Source organism: Thermobia domestica, chromosome 1 (genome assembly GCF_964235325.1).
Source record: "Thermobia domestica chromosome 1, izTheDome1.hap1.1, whole genome shotgun sequence".
In the NCBI taxonomy this organism is placed as follows: Eukaryota; Metazoa; Arthropoda; class Insecta; order Zygentoma; family Lepismatidae; genus Thermobia; species Thermobia domestica.
The window spans coordinates 270,037,033-270,054,107 of record NC_137454.1 but is presented as its reverse complement, the minus strand read 5'-3'; the positions used below and the strand labels follow the sequence as shown (position 1 = coordinate 270,054,107).

The following is a 17,075-nucleotide window of genomic DNA, read 5'->3' as shown; positions in this document are numbered from 1 at the left end:
TCCATCTATATATATAACTATGTTATTTGTTATGAAAATGTTTTCTTGCTTTAAACATATATATTCGCTTCGCGCAGAATTGTTGCATATTATGTGCAGTATTACGTAGCTAGTTGGGTAATTCTCCGCAAATGTATACTTCATTTTTTGTCTATTATCGACTACTGGTGCGAGATTTTATTCAAACTTCGTGTTTATGTTGTCTACTACATAGCAAACAATGGTTGTGCAAAGTTATGTCGTTATGCTTACAAAAACAACGGATAAATAATGATTTTTCCCTAAGTGCGCAGAATTCGACCACTTTCCCCTATATACAACTGATGTATTTAAATGTAATTATTTTATATAATGTTTCATGCATTGCGGGAAATAGAATTTCATAAAAAAAACAAGACCCAAATGGGAATCGAACTCATAACCTTACAATTTGAAATCCAGTGGCTTGTCAGGAAAAGCAACAAAACAGATTTAATAATTATCGATGCATTTCTCTTCTGTCAACATCCAATAAATCCTCTTAAACATTGTATTAGCAAGATTGACTCCATACGCAGATGAAATTATTGGAGATTATCAGAACTGATTTAGGTAAAATCGATCAACTATCGACCAGATATTTACCATTCGACTAGTACTTGAAAAGAAATGAGAGAATACAACATCCTGGCACATCAATTATTTGACTTTAGACAATGTTATGAGGGAAACATTGTACAACATGCTTACAGAATTTGCAATACCGAAAAAGGTAGATTAATTAAGACATGTTTAAATGAATCCCAAAATAAGATTCGAGTAGAGAAATTCTTGTTCACGAGCACAAGAGAATGACCTGAAACAAGGAGATGCGTTGTCGTCATTATTATTTAACTTTGTTCTGGTGAATACTATAAGGAAAATCAAAGACAGCAATCAGGTCCTAGAGCTGAATAGCATTTGCGAGGTTATGGCGTATGCTGATGATGTAAATTTAATAGGGAATGATAGAACAATAGAAAGGAATGCAGAAATCTTAATTGACGCTTTCAGGGATATAGGGTTAAAAGTAAATGCAGAAAAAACTAAATAAATGAAAGTTTGTCGGGATCGTAATACTGCATTTTATGGATGCGTTAAAATACCAAATAATATTCTCTTTCTACAAAGCGGATACTTTCAAATATCTAGGATCATTATTAACAGACGAAAACCATAATCACTAAAAAAATTGATGTCAACTGAGAGCGGGGATTTCGTGCTATTATTCAGTTAAAAACCTTTTTTTGTCGCTAATTCTGTTGAGGAATTTGTAGCTCAAAATATAAAACGATAATCATGCCTGTTGTGCTGTACCGTTGCGAAACATGGTCACTGACTCTGAGGGAAAATCGCAGACTGAAAGTATTCGAAAACAAGATTCTTAAACCAATATTCGAACTCCAAAAGGAACGGGAATGGGGAAAGGCGGAAACTTTATAAGGGGGAACTGCATATTTTTATACCGTTTACCAAACATTGCTAGAGTCATCAAGTCTAGGAGGCTCAAATGGTCAGGTTATGTAGCCAGAATGGAAGAAATTAGCAACGCTTTCGAAGTTGTAACTGGAACTCCAAATAGGAAAATGGACTGTAACTGGAACTCCAAATATAGTGCCCTTACACTAATTTACACTAGCACGTTTCAGTCTCCGAATTCTGGGAAAGTGGGTTGGAAGTGATGGGTGTGACAGATTAACTTTGTGGGTGCCACTAGGTGTATCTGCGCACGGGTCCGGTATGCAATAAAGACGTTATTATTGCATGGTGGATCTAGCGGGGTGTAGCTGGGGGGGGACCCGCAAGGTGAACAACAGTGCAAGGCTATTTAGACGGCAAAGTTCCTAACCACTGAAACAAAAGCATTGTAGTATCACTAGCCCACCCACTTATATTTTAACTATAAAGTAGCGGAACGCATCAGCGTGTTATAAACGAAATACCGTCACGAAATGGTTTTTCCGAACATGGATGAGCAAGCATTAAACCCAGTAACGTTACAAGTCTTGGAGGGGTCGGCGCCCGACGCAACCGCCTTCCCCAGGAAAATACGGAACCCGTATTCCCCTCATTTTATCTTTACAATATCTGTGGCACAATTTCATTTACTTCGGTTCACTTCTTCCCGTCTTTCGGGCGTCAACTTTCAAAGGTTTGGGTGGGGCTCTTTCCCCTAAAACCGTTTTCCCGGCGAACATAAGAAACCCGTTTTTCTATAGTTTTTGCGTAATGTCCATACACAAGGTTATGTTGCTGTTCTTCATATTATTTACAAATATCTGATATACTGTTGCCATGATATTTCGTGATCCAAGGTTTGGAGGTGTCGGCACCCCAAGCAACCGTTTTCTCCATGGAAAATAGGAAACCCGTATTCCGTTATGTTATGTCTACAGTATCTGTGCAAAATTTCATTCACTTCGGCTCACTTTTTCTTGCTTTTCGGGCGTCAATTTTCAAAATTTTGGGGTGGGTTCTTTTGCCCCGGAAATAGTTTTTTCCGCAGAAAATAAGAAACAAGCATTCGTTTACTTTTTGTGTATTGTCCATACACAATGTTTCGTGGCAATTCTTCCTGTCTTTTACAGACATTTGACGTACTGTTGCTAGCGGTTATGAAATTTCGTGATCAAAGGTTCGGAGGAGTCCGTGCCCCACCTAACCGTTTTTCTTTTGAAGTAAATACGAAACGCGTATTTCCTCATTTTATGTCTACAATATTTGTGCAAAATTTCATTCACTTCGCTTCATTTTCCTTACCTTCTGGCGTCAAACTTCAAAATTTTGGGTGGGGTCTTTTGACCCCTAAAACAGTTTTTTCACAAGAAAAACGATCCTTTTGTTTTCAGCGCATTCTCTATACAAAAAGTTTCGTTACAATTCTTCATGTCCTTTACACACATGTGACATACTGTTACTAGCACTTTTGATTGTTCGTGATCAAAGTTTGGAGGGGTCGGCGCACCCGTATCCTCATTTTACGTCTGCAATATCTGTGCAAATTTCATTCATTTTGGTTCACTTCTCTTTGCTTTTCGGGTGTCATCTTTCAAATTTTGAGTAGGGGCTTTTGCCTCTAAAACCAGTTTTACGCAGAAAATAAAAACAGTATTCGTATATTTTTTTGCATATTATCCATACACTAAGTTTCGTTGCAATTCCTTATGTTCTTTACACACATCTGACATACAGTTACTAGCACTTTTGATATTTCACGATCAAATGTTTGGAGGGGTCCGTGCCACATCCAACCCTTTTTCCAGGAAAATACGAAATCCGTATGCCTTCATTTTAAGCCTATAACATCTGTGCAATATTTCACTAACTTTGGTTCACTTCTTCTCACCTTTCTCGACTGAACTTTAAAATTTTGAGGTGTTTTTTTTTTTTTGCTCCATAAACTGTCTTTCCGCAGAAAAAACAGTATTCCTTTATTTTCTGCGTATTGTCCGTACGAAAAGTTTCGAGGCATTTCTTCATGTCCTTTGCACCCATCTGACATTTGTAACTAGTACTTTTGATATTTCTTGATCAAATGTTTGGAGGGGTCCGTGCCCCACCCAACCGTTTTTTAAAGGACAATAAGAAACCCGTATTCCTTCATTTTTGCCTGTAATATCTGTGCAGAATTTCATTTACTTCGGTTCACTTCTTCTTACCTTCCGGGCGTCAAATTTTAAAATTTCTCGTGGGGACGTTTGCTCCCTAAAACTGTTTTTCCGCAGAAGATAAAAAAACCGTAGTCGTTTATTTTTTTCGTATTGTCCGTAGATGTGGTTTCGTTACAATTCTTCATCTCCTTTTCACAGGTCTGATATACTGTTACTAGCACTTTTGATATCTCGTGATCAAAGGTTTGTAAGGGTCCGTGGTGCCCCACCCAACAGTTTTTTTTCTTCAGGAAAATGCGAAGCCTCTATTCCTACATTTTAGGTGAGCAATATATGTGCACAATTTTATTCACTTCGTTTCAGTTGTTCTTGACTTTCGGGTGTCAACTTTCAAAATTTTGGGTATGGCTTTTATATTAAACCTTTACTTTATGTAACTTTTTATTTTTTATGAAATTCGTTTTTTGGTGGTAAGGAGAGAAATTATTTTCTCTGATATCTGTCTCTTGCTATTCATCTTTTTTGAACTGCTTAAGTGAGATCATTTTGTAACTTTTGATGTCATCCATCTCCGTCACGATAAGAAAATTGTCATTCTTAATCATTTGTTTTATTTTCTTACTTGCAGTTTGCCACACCGATATATTTGTTACAAAATTAAGGTTTGGTCCAACGCCTTTCGAATTCGCAACAAACCCAACTGACGAGCCTTTTGGGTTGCCTGCTATTTCAGGAAAACGAGAATTGCAGGTGGTAATGTACTTTTGGAGTCGTGTATACATACAAAACATTTGTAGAATACGTTCGTTTTCACAGCATACTTTAGTGTTTCATGTGATAAGGATATATCTGATATAGATGTCAATCTATAGATATTTAACTCGTTAGACTGAGTTGAAAAATCTGAGTTCAGATAGTTAGTATTGGTGAATTCAAAGTATTTTATAATACGCAAATAATCATTCAATTCTAGAGAGAAGTAAGGAAAATCTAATGTTTTGTAGTTATGTGGAAAAAATGGAAAATGTTCTCTTCTGGTTGTAATAAAACTACTTTATATTCAAGCTAAAAGGAAATGTATTAACAAGACATCTCTAATTCGCCTGTTATGCTACATTTTGGGGGCAGATGTGGCTCAGTGGTAGAATATTCACGTCTGATGCGTGGGGTCCCTGGTTCGATCCCCGCTTAAGCCAATTGAACTTTGTGGTAGACAAACACCGTGTGTGGGTTTTTCAGGGTTCTCCAGTTTCCTTCCACTTTCTTCATTCATCTCTCTTCATCAACGTCTCTTTTAGGCTAGCGGCATAACCATGAGACGTGAAACTGAAAGATTTTCTTATGCTTCCTTTTGAGAAAAAAACCTAAAAGAAACTATGAGGATGCATATGAATTCGAAAACATGTCCCCTGACGTTCCGCAATGACTATTAATACATTACATTTGTTGCAAAGAATGCAATCAATTATTTGGTAATATTTACTTCACAACGTTAGTTACTTTTTATGGTTTTCGCTGATTTTCTATTTGATGAAGTAGCAATATATATAATACTAATAAGAAGATAGAAGACTAATAAGAAACTTATACATGAACCAACAAGTAAGTGTTAGGATAGGGGGAGAACTGACGGAAGAGAGTGCAATTGGAAGGGGAGTTCGACAAGGATGCTGCCTCTCGCCAACACTATTTAATGTCTACCTAGAAGAGATAGTGAAAAAGAGCCTACATGATGATGATGGCATTTCGGTAGGAGGTAGAATGATTAGATGCATAAGATTTGCAGACGATATGGCCCTTGTTGCAGAATCTGAAAAGAAAATCAATGAAATGTTAGAAGAAATGAGAAGGGGCTTTGAAGAATATGGGATGAAAATAAATGTTAGAAAGACAAAAGCCATGGTGATTGGAACGAAGGGGTCTGTGTCAAATATAAAAGTAGGAGGGGAGAAAATAGAACAACTGAATAGTTTTCGATACCTGGGTAGTGTTCTTAGTAATGATATGAAATGCGAACGTGAAATAAAAGCAAGGATAGGAATGGCGAAAGAAGCCTTTAAAAGAAAGAAAAGTCTGTTTTGTGGGACCTTGAACAAAGAGTTGAGAAAAAGACTCATAAAATGCTTCGTGTGGAGTGTTTTGCTGTATGGGGCGGAAACGTGGACATTGCGTAAGGGTGACGAAAATCGACTGGAAGCCTTCGAAATGTGGGTGTGGAGAAGAATGGAAAGAGTTAGTTGGGTCGAGCGGGAAACGAATGAGAGAGTGTTAGAAATGGTGGGTGAGAAAAGAACACTTTTAGATATTATTAGGAAGAGGAAGAGAAACTGGTTGGGACATTGCCTAAGAAGAGATTGTATCATGAGGGACGTCCTAGATGGTATGGTGGCAGGAAAGAGAGGGAGGGGGCGAAGGAGACTACAATTAATGGATGACATTAAAACAGAAAGATCATACGCGAAAACGAAAAGGTTAGCGGAGGACCGTGGAGCATGGAAGCTTCTCAGCTGCGGCAAGTTACCTGCCAATAAAGGCAGAATACCTATGATGATGATGATATATATTTGAAAATGGGAAAGGTTAAGCAGTGTATGTATATTAGAATTATAAAAAAAATGTCCCCACAATTTAAAAATGAGTAGAGTAATTTGCCATCACTGATAAATGTTCTTTTACATATGTTGAGTAGTAGCTATTCTGAAAGAATTAAACCAATGAATTGTTACTTCATGATTCCATATTACATACATACCTGTTCATTGTATTCTCCAGGAGAGCTTTACCAGTGGATCGAGCAACTTCCAGAGAGAAAGGTCAACCTTTGTGCATGGCTCAGTACTACAGACTTTTTACATCGTGTCGTCAGCCGGGTCGCCCAAGGGACAAACTGATCTCTAGTTTTTCGACTGACGTGGCATCGAATGAACATATCATCGTAGCTTGCAAAAACCAGGTGAGAGAAATGTTATTTTTACTTGTATACTATACCCAATGTGTCTACATATACTAAACAAATATGATGTACATAATATAAAGAAATATTTCGTTAAAATATATCGACGCTGGTTAAAGCTATTGTCAAATAGAGCTGGATATTCTTAGTTAACCTTTGTTAACTCGAACATTTTCTATATACAATTATTTATATAAACTGGGACTGATATGATCTATATATTTTTTTTTACCAATTTTGAAGATCATTTTATTCAACATGTAAGAAAAAGAACTATCGGATTTTCACATATCACTGCACACTTCTTCATACTTGTCGTTTCAAGGCGAAAAAAAGGTAGGTTACATTTTTCTGAATTTATAATTTTATAGACTTGATTGTACAGTCAAAAACTTTTGAAAGTGGAGGTTGTATATATAAGAAATGATAGTTCTTTTTCCAGTAGCAGAATACTTTCACTGTATGCCTGATAGTTGGACAACCAACATGTCAGCAAATACATACCCGAAAACATAACGTGCCAGGATATGACTCTACTTGGAGAAAAAGTATTACTATCTGGAAGCATCACTTAGAAAAAGAACCACGAGATAACTCTATAGAAATACCATTCACGTTAAGTTCTAAGAGACAGGAATTAATGCAAAGTAAACGAAAATAATAATACATATCATGCAAAGACCGAAAAAGTATGGACAGCGAAAGATAGTGAGAAAAGAAGGAAAAAGGGAAAGGAAGAGCGAAATACATGGGAATAAATTAAATTTTATCGCTTAAGGATAAGCAGTCCGCATATTTCTATTCGCCCCGTGTGCCTGTTTGGATATTTTCAATTTATGGGATAAATCTTTATCAGTGTCAATCACCAACCTCATTTACAATGTTTAATTTCTTGAGAAGAACTGACTATTAACCCAGGCTGGGATTCGGACACAGGACCCTTAGAACGACAGCCTCAAGCACTGTTTACTTACCTACACAGGCCATATGAAGTATGTTCTCAAATCAGCCATTACACCGGCTATTACAAAACATGTTAAATCAGCCATTGTGTGCGAGTTACCCCAGTTCCATTTGAAGTTTGAATTTTACTTACGGTCTTTAACCAGCTTTGGCTAGGAAGCCCCTTGATTTCATAAGACATTGGCTAAACTGCCACAGATGGCGTCACGAGATAAAACCCAAATGAATCTGTTTTCGGCGTTGTATTACAATTTACCTGTTCTTACTATCATATATGTTACCTACAATTACCTCTGTTTGATTTCTGGACTTCATTATTTACTAATAATCACAAATACTTATTACTCTCATGCTTATTTTGCTCTTTTGTACATCCGTATACATCAGTATACCATTATTATGCAAAATTAGTACCTTGGAACTGTTAAGTGTTGCAAACTACACGCAAATCATTAATGACTAAAACAATGCTACCAATTAAATATATTCTCGAAACGGTGAGGTAAAATTTACATTGAAGTTGCACCACTCGAGGTGACGTAATGTCACGTAGTATTTAGTCCACTTTACACACATACACAACTTTATTGATAAAACAATTATTTACTTACAGCATGAAACATAGCTGAGGGAGGGTCAGCGAGCGATGGGAGTTAGAAGCTTCGCAGGGCTCTTTTTTCCGCCTTAACCCCATTTTATACAGCAACATACATATACTAGTTAGTTAATAACACAGTGGGTTTTAAACACTGTCAGATTATGCTCTATTGCCACCTCACCTCATATTGCATCAATCCACGAACACATAAGTCCACAATTTAACTTACTTTTTCTCCCTTATTAATTACCCGACAGTGATGACTGGTGTTACTCTCATTGTAACATTTAGTGTGATTCAACTCATTTCTCCGTTCATTTTGTATTTCGGGGCCCTCATCTGCGGCAGTTAAACCCAAAGCATTTGTTCTGTAGATTAAAATCAAGAATTAATTAATCTACATTCTTGCGAACATACTGTTGTCAATATATATATATATATATATATATATATATATATATATATATATATCGATCGATGTATCCCAAATATATCGGATTGATTGGGGATTAAAAGACTGAGTTCCCAACTCTGCGAAATGGGTCTTCAAGGCGGTGATCGTAACAGTAATAGCTTTTGGTAGCATTGTTACGTAAGACGTACAGCACAAACAAAGCTTCGACACCCAAATTGTAAGTTCTGCCGTGGATAAATGGGTAAGGTGTCTGTGTGTTGAGTGGAGCAACACGAATTCGGATCTCGGTTGGCACAGATTGTTATTTCTTTGAAAATACGTATATATATATTTGTTATTAATAACTGCTTTCTTGCATTTTTTGTAGATTACCTTAAATTAGTGGAGGTTAAGATATGTATGTATGTATGTGAGTGCTTTATCCGTGTATTCACTCCAGAAATGGAGTGGGTCAGTGTGTCGATGGGTCAGTGGGTCGAATTGAACAAGAGAACGTGAGTCACTGCCACCAACCAACCACCATGCAACAACCCGAAGGTAAAAGGAAGTATCTACCTATTGCTTTCTTTGAGAACAATAGCAAAAAATGTGATTTTTGATAATTAACATTACTGTTAAAGACTTGTTTCCTTTTCGAAGTCAATGATCACTCACGGCGGCAAAAGACAAATAATGAATTACGAAGAGAAACAGACAGAGCGAGGGAAGAGTTTTACAAAAGAAAATGCGAGGACATAGAAGAATTAGAAAGAGATGGGAAATATGAGAAAATGTACAAGGAGGTGAAATCTATAGAATTTCGGAGGAAACAAGGGAGTATTATGATGGCAGTAGAAAATAAGAATGGTAAGGTAGTCAGCGAGAGAAATGAGGTCATAGGAAGATGGAAAGATTACGTTGAAGACTTATATGAGAGTAGAGATAGACCATGTAGCCTAAATATTGAAGTAGAAAATGAAGTAGACGAGAATGATAAAGGATTTAGTATTCTTCGGGATGAGTTTGAAAAGGCTATATCCGAGATTAGGAATGGAAGGGCAACCGGAATAGATGGCATACCAATCGAATTCATTAAAAATATAGGAGACAAGGGAAAGAAAGAATTGTTCCGACTATATAATGAAATATATGAAACAGGAGAATGGCCAAGAGACTTTCTGAAAACGATCATGATACCGATGGCTAAGAAATAGAACCCAAAGAGATGTTAGGACTATATAACTATTAGTCTCATATCTCATTCAGCTAAAATTCTGCACCGAATACTGAACAGAAGGCTATATGAAAGAACAAATAAAGAAGTTGAGGAGGAGCAATTCGGGTTCAGAAGAGGCAAGGGCACAAGAGATGCAATTGGATTATTAAGGGCGATCGGTGAAAGATTTCTAGAAAAAGGGAAAGAGGCGTATGTTGTATTTATTGATCTAGAAAAGGCTTAGGGTTGGAATGGAAAGATAGAAGACTCATAAGAAACTTATACATGAAACAACAAGTAAGTGTGATGATAGGGGAAGAAATGACGGAAGAGAGTGCAATTGGCAGGGTAGTTCGACAAGGATGCTGCCTCTCGCCAACACTATTTAATGTCTATCTAGAAGAGATAGTGAAAAAGAGCCTACATGATGATGATGATATTTCGGTAGGAGGTAGAATGATTAGATGCATAAGATTTGCAGACGATATGGCGCTTCTTTCAGAATCTGAAAAGAAAATCATTAAAATGTTAGAAAAAATTAGAAACGGCTTTGAAGAATATGGGATGAAAATAAATGTTAGAAAGACAAAAGCCATGGTGATTGGATCGAAGGGGTCCGTGTTAAATATAAAAGTAGGAGGGGAGAAAATGGAACAAGTGAATAGTTTTCGATACCTGGGCAGTATTCTTAGTAATGAAATGAAGTGCGAACGTGAAATAAAAGCAAGGATAGGAGTGGCGAAAGAAGCCTTTCGGAGTAAGAAAAGTCTGTTTTGTGGGACCTTGAATAAAGAGTTGAGAAAAAGACTCATAAAATGCTTCATGTGGAGTATTGTACTGTATGGGGCGGAAACGTGGACATTACGTAAAGTGACGAAAATCGACTGCCGAAATGTGGGTGTGGAGAAGAATGGAAAGAATTAGTTGGGTCGAGCGCAAAACGAATGAGAGAGTGTTAGGAATGGTGGGTGAGAAAAGAACACTTTTAGATATTATTAGGAAGAGGAAGAGAAACTGGTTGGGACATTGCCTAAGAAGAGATTCGATCATGAGGGACGTTCTAGAAGGTATGGTGGCAGGAAAGAGAGGGGGGGCGAAGGAGACTACAATTAATGGATGATATTAAAACAGAAAGATCATACGCGAAGACGAAGAGGATAGCGGAGGACCGTGGAGCATGGAAGCTTCTCAGTTGCGGCAAGTGACCTGCCAATAAAGGCAGAATACCTATGATGATGATGATGATCAATGATCACTAAAAGTTTATTGGCGCAGAAGAGAAAACAAAGCCTTTAACAATAATGTTAATTATAAAAAATCACCTATTTTGCTGTTATTCTCAAAAGAAACAAAATGTAGATCCTTTCTTTTACCTTTGGCCCACTCTGACCAACCGACCCATTCTGACCCGCGCTGGCCCACCGATCCAATCAGACTCACCGATGAATTACGATCCACTGACTCATTCCGCTCAGTGCATTGTCAACAGCTTCTGAACACTGATGAATTTGTCTACGTTTCACTTTCAGGGCCTCTCTTTTTTTATATAATTTCATTTGTTCCTATCGAAAAAAGAACTTCAGACACTTTTGGATATAGACATTTGCAATTGTAATAATAGCAATAGGACTTATTACTTGGATTTTCAGACGCAGCCTGTGAGTTTTTAGTGAAAAAAATAATTTTGAATCATCTGTAATTATGAATTATTATATAAAAATGAATGTAGCTATGAGTGCGTGATTATCACTGCTAAATTTCAAAGTCATCTGAAATGACTTTTGTTGTATAGTAAGGCCCCAATTCCAATACGCGCATCGCTTTTATTATAATACTTATCCCAAGAGGGATATGGGCTCGAATTTTTGCGAAACATTGAGTATCTCAAAAGCCGTTCAACGTAGAAGCCTTAAATTCTGTATATTAATTCTTACCTACCATTCTTTAAATGATCCCTTATTAAGTCGGCATTTTCTATGGATTGGAAATTGGTAGTGGACTGATCTGTAGAAATAGTCGAAAACGTTCGAGTTGAGAAACAAATTGAGAGACAATTATTAATTGAGAAACAAAAACTACACTGATTCGCATTCTATATCTACTGTTTTCTATTATACTAATTACTAATGCTTGTGTTTATTAGATGGAGCGTTCAGAGCATAAGGCAATCAAGTCATAAAGTTCTGAATAAAATGGACATAAAATTTATACTGTGTACTTTATACATTTATTAGTAGGATAGACCGAAAAAAACTTTTTTAAAATTTCGATTGGCCGGTTTGCGGAAAAGATGCCTCGTGTTAGTTGTAGTCTACACAGAAAATTTAGATTTTTTGGATATTCTCTTACTTTGCCTCATGGGACTTGAATATTTTATAGCTGCAGCTATGCAACACACACGACACTACGAACATAATTGTGTGCTATAACCTTTGGTTCTTTTTCACACTGAAGCATTCTGAGGCTGAATATAAAACGCAAGATAAAAGTGAGTGATGTGTGGTTAAAAATTATAATCAATTAGACGAAAAAATTGCATTGATGTTTTCAAAACAAATTATGAATATAGGTCAAGAAAAATTGTTGATAAACCTTCTCTTGTATCACTTAGCTCGTCTTGGAACATACACTCCGAAACTCCCCAGAACCCACCACGAGGAGGTGGCTGCAACTTGAATTCCACCCGCCCATCCACTTGTTTCCTTTTTTTTTCGCTCATTTACATTTGGTAGTCCTGATGGGAATTCTCTTCAAGACTCGAATTGTGCCATAATAAAGCCTCTTCGATTCGCTCCACACACTAATGCTGATACTTCTGTAACTAGATTTATCATCCTCCCCACGCTTGAGTATGGCACGGAAAACTTCTCATTTCCACAGAAGCTGTAGCCGCCCTTCAAATATTTTCTTCTATCTAGTTCGAAGAAAATTCTCTTGTTAATAGTGGCTTGGTGATGTCCGTTGAGAAACAATCGATCATATCATAATACTTATTTGCATCTAAGTTCACGTTCCGAACAAATTCACGTAAGGTTGATCTCTTTGTCGATACTTTTTTATTCTTCTCCATCATAAAACTTGGATGTTCTGGTTCCTGTCAGTGACCATTGGCAACAACAAGTTTTCCGGATAGGCAAACTACGCGCCGCAGCTAATCACAATATACAGGATCCTTCTTAATTTCTCTGGAAGAAAGGATGCAGAAGGAGCGATTAGCCACAAGTGTCGCGTCTCGTTGGTGAAAGAGAGAATAATTCCGCTTTATTTCAAACCACACTTGTGTAAATACCTTGGTGACATACTGTGCAAGCCAACGAAATGCTTCTTCGTGATTTTCGGTGCAAATATATAATCGGAGAATGCAAGAAGCTGTCATCAACCATTGGAACATGACAATTGGTTCGAGCTTTTCCTTCAGAAGGTCTAGCGGACACACACCTTCTGAAACGGCTCGACAAATGTCCAAGAGGTATTGCTGATCATTACTCAAATCTTTCAATACTATTTTGTCAGGTGAGGCCGGCTCCGAAACACACAGACCGCTGGACTGTTTATAAATTGCAATGTTTCCCACATATCATAAAACAATGATTTACGTAATAGTATTAAAGTCGTGTACAAAGTTGTAGGTAAATAAATATTTTCTATTAGAGCACAGTAGATTTCGAAATTACTTGATATCAGATTACTTGTCCTAAGATTTTCTGTATAATATAAACAGAAACAAGAAACTGTTCACGATGTACGTGAAAATGCCGCAATGTAAGGATGACAACATATTATTCTCACTATATATGAATGACATAAATTGAAACATAAACATACAAGTTTTCGTCCAATTGATTGTAATTTTTAACCACATAGGAATAATATCGCATTTCCCTTTTATCTTGTGGTTTATACTCAACCTCAGAATGCTTCAGTTTGGAAAAAGAACCAAAGGTCATAGCTGTGCAGCACAATTTTCTTTGTAGTGTCGTACAGGTTGCATAGGTGCAGCTGTAAAACATACATGTCCCATGAGGCAAACGAAGGGGATGACCAAGCAACTGCAAATTGTCTGTGTAAACTACCACTAACACGAGGCACCTTTCCCGCAACTCGGTCACTCGAAAATTATAACAAAATTAGCTGTGCGGCACAATTTTCTTCGTAGTGTCGTGGGGTTGCATAGCCGCAGCTATGAAAATATTTAAGTCCCATGAGGCAAAGAATGTGGTTGAACGAAAAGAACGAAATTGTGTGTGTTGACTACCACTAACACGAGGCAACTTTTCCGCAATATAGCCAATCGAAATTCCCCCCAAAAAAGTTTTTTCGGCCCACCCTATTTATTAATTACATGGGAGCTTTAAAGGGCATCTCCAGTGACTCCCTACTTTGTTGGCTGGTGAGTACCAAGCTCGATATGGGCATACAGAAAACCAGTAGGCCCTCTAGGTTACGAATACGTTGACATCGATGTCACAAAGTGAGGTGTGTTCGAACAGGAGTCGGAACACCGATCGACAGTTCCGACAGTGTAGTCACTTCTCGGGTCACTGTGCGCCATTCGAGAGGCTTCGTGTTTAATCTTTGCGTTTGTACCCTCATCTCCTAACTCTGCTGCGTAATTCTGTGCCACATATTACCCATAAAACAGGCCCAAGTAGGATCCTCAAAAGAAGTGACTAGAACCGCAGTAGCAGGGATTGCCTACTTGTGGGACGCTTATCTCCAGTGACCGACGGACTCCTCCGTCATTGTGAGTATGGGGAGAACATACGGAGACGCTAGTTTTCGAGATGTCACCTTTGAGCTCAAAACGACCGGACACTGGTGACCGGTGGCTATTTCGAACCATGCGTCATCGGAGTTTGATTTGTTCAAGCTTAGTAGTGCATTATGGGGGAGAGGCATAGTTCAATTTGTTCCCTGACGCACAAGTACACAAACCAAGCTCAACTGGCGCATGGACCGAAATATCCAATAGCGATCAGCAGTGTCTTTCTGTTTCGGGCATTGGTACTGGAACAACTTCAAATGTGACATCAGAGTTTTCATATTATAAAACTAGCATGTCAGCACCTTCTCCCCATATCCACAACGCCCGAGGGTCCCGTCGGTCATCTGAGATATGCGCCCCACAAATAAACAATCCATGCTTCTGGGCCAGCCTCGTCACTTCTTGTAAGGGTCCTCCTGGATAATGAGTCTAGTTTCATAGGTAATATACGGCATAGAATTACGCAGTAGAGTCAGGGGATGAGAACAGGCCCAAAGATTTAAACACGAAGCGTGACCCGAGAAGTGACTACAGTGTCGGGACCGTCGATTGGTTTTCCGATTCCTGTTCGAACACACTTCACTTTGTGATATCGAAACCAACGTATTCGTGACCTACAGAGCTTACTTGTTCTCTACATACTAATATCGACCCTGGTACTCACCAGTCAAGAAAGTAGGGAGTCAATAAATGCATTGGGTGAATATGCCCTTTATATTAGATGCTTAATTATTAGATTTCTTTTATTACGTTGGTCTATTTTACCTTGATTTCACACTTTCATATTTCATTCCATTTTGCACTGAAAAGCATCTGTAAGTTAACAAGGAAATAAATATATACGATAATTAAATTTCAATTCATCGCAATTTGGCCCATGACAAACATTTTAGAATTGTATATCGTAAAGGTCAGATTCACCGCTATCGTAACAGAGCTTTTATTGAGAGATGGACCGTAGATACTCAAACGCCGATTAGTGATAAATTCACAACCTTGTTTTATTACAAGTGTAAAGTTTTTAGTTAGTAGAGAGGAGGACTCGGATCATGCGACAGAGTTGATGACGATGTGTTTTGGTGTGTCGGAGTTAGTCACAATGGGTCAGAGTGGTTCATGCGGGTTGTGACTCAAAGGTCACAGTTCTGGGTTAGTGTGTCCTGGGTCAGGTTTTCATTGATCCACACCATCTCTGGAGTCATATGTGTTTTTACACATTTGGTTATTTCTTTCGACCATGTGGATTACTGACCAGACCTTGTAAATGTTCTCGAAGTGATTGTGGTATGTATAACACACAGATTTTATTCGAACTATTTGAGAGACTCCGATGCCATTTTGTTCAAATTTTGTCTATCCGCAATGTAAATACAATAGACAAAACAACAACATTTATAAAATTACTCTGCTTGCCTGGTAACTAACGCTTCGGAGTCTGGAGTAACGAAACCTGGTTGAAAGTCCTGCCTGGGGGACACATTTTCAAAATATATATTTTATATGTTCATATTTATTATTATTAATTGATTTCTTGCATTTTCCCCACAATATATTAGACTAGTAACTAGGGATGGCCTTTTCCGAAAAATGTTTTTTTTTATTTTCGGAAATTTCATTTTTCGTTTTTTCGAGAAGTTTTTCGTTTTTTCAAAAAAATTTCGTTTTTCATTTTTTGATTTTTTTTGTTTTGCGATAAATTTTTCGTTTTTTGTTTTTTCGGAAAAAATTCGTTTTCCGTTTTTCGATGATTTTTCGTTTCTCAAAAAGTTTTCGGAATTCGTGGAATTATAATGTGGGAGGAAATAGGAGTATCCCGGGAAAATCTACAAGCACGATGTTGTCTGCCACAAACTTACTTGACCTGGGATCTCATGCACAAAATGTAAGCGTTCTAACACTGAACTACCGTGCCCCCTTGGATTTGGATTTAATGAAAGGATAGTATATAATGCCTATGATTGACGACCATCAAATCACGACCAAAATTAGTATAGTTATGGACTGCGATGTATTTAGTACGCACGTTAAATATTATTGTGTTTGGGATTTTGGTTCCAGATTTCAAATTTGTGTTTTAAATTAGTGATATCAAGAAATTTCACTAACTTGAAAGACGCATTTGATTAAACTCAAATGATCTTGACGATAATTGGTAGGATCGTAAATATTGACGAGGTTGGTATGTATGGAAGCTCAGTATAAAATATTATGGTGTACAGACTTTTTCTTCCTGAGTTATTAGCTATCGATGTTAGGTTTGGAATTAGTAAAATCAAGAAATTTCATTCAAGCGCGAGAGATGGAACTCATCTGATTTTTTTTTTTTTTTTTTTACCAAACTTGGCATGGTGCTAGATCTTGACGAGCTTAGTAACTATAAAGGTAACCAAGAAAGATCTGTCGCTTTTTCACCCAACACTTTCGAATATCGATATGTAATCTAAGACGTGCCTGGAAGATCAAAAATAGTCTCCGTCAGCATCGACGAACTTCTGCCAACGTTTTGGAAGGCCATGTATTCCATCGCGGTAGAGCTTGGTGGGCCGTGAAGCGAAGA

General features: G+C 37.6%; 1 protein-coding gene across 1 annotated transcript in view; it reads left to right on the top strand.

Annotated features, from left to right (window-relative positions):
* LOC145661049 (vesicular acetylcholine transporter-like) overlaps window positions 1-17,075 on the top strand; it is a 2,637,391-nt gene that overhangs the window by 1,108,558 nt on the left and 1,511,758 nt on the right. Inside the window, exon 5 of the mRNA XM_081726491.1 lies at window positions 6,402-6,582. Coding sequence (XP_081582617.1) covers window positions 6,402-6,582 — 181 coding nt within the window. The remainder of the gene's footprint in view (window positions 1-6,401; window positions 6,583-17,075) is intronic.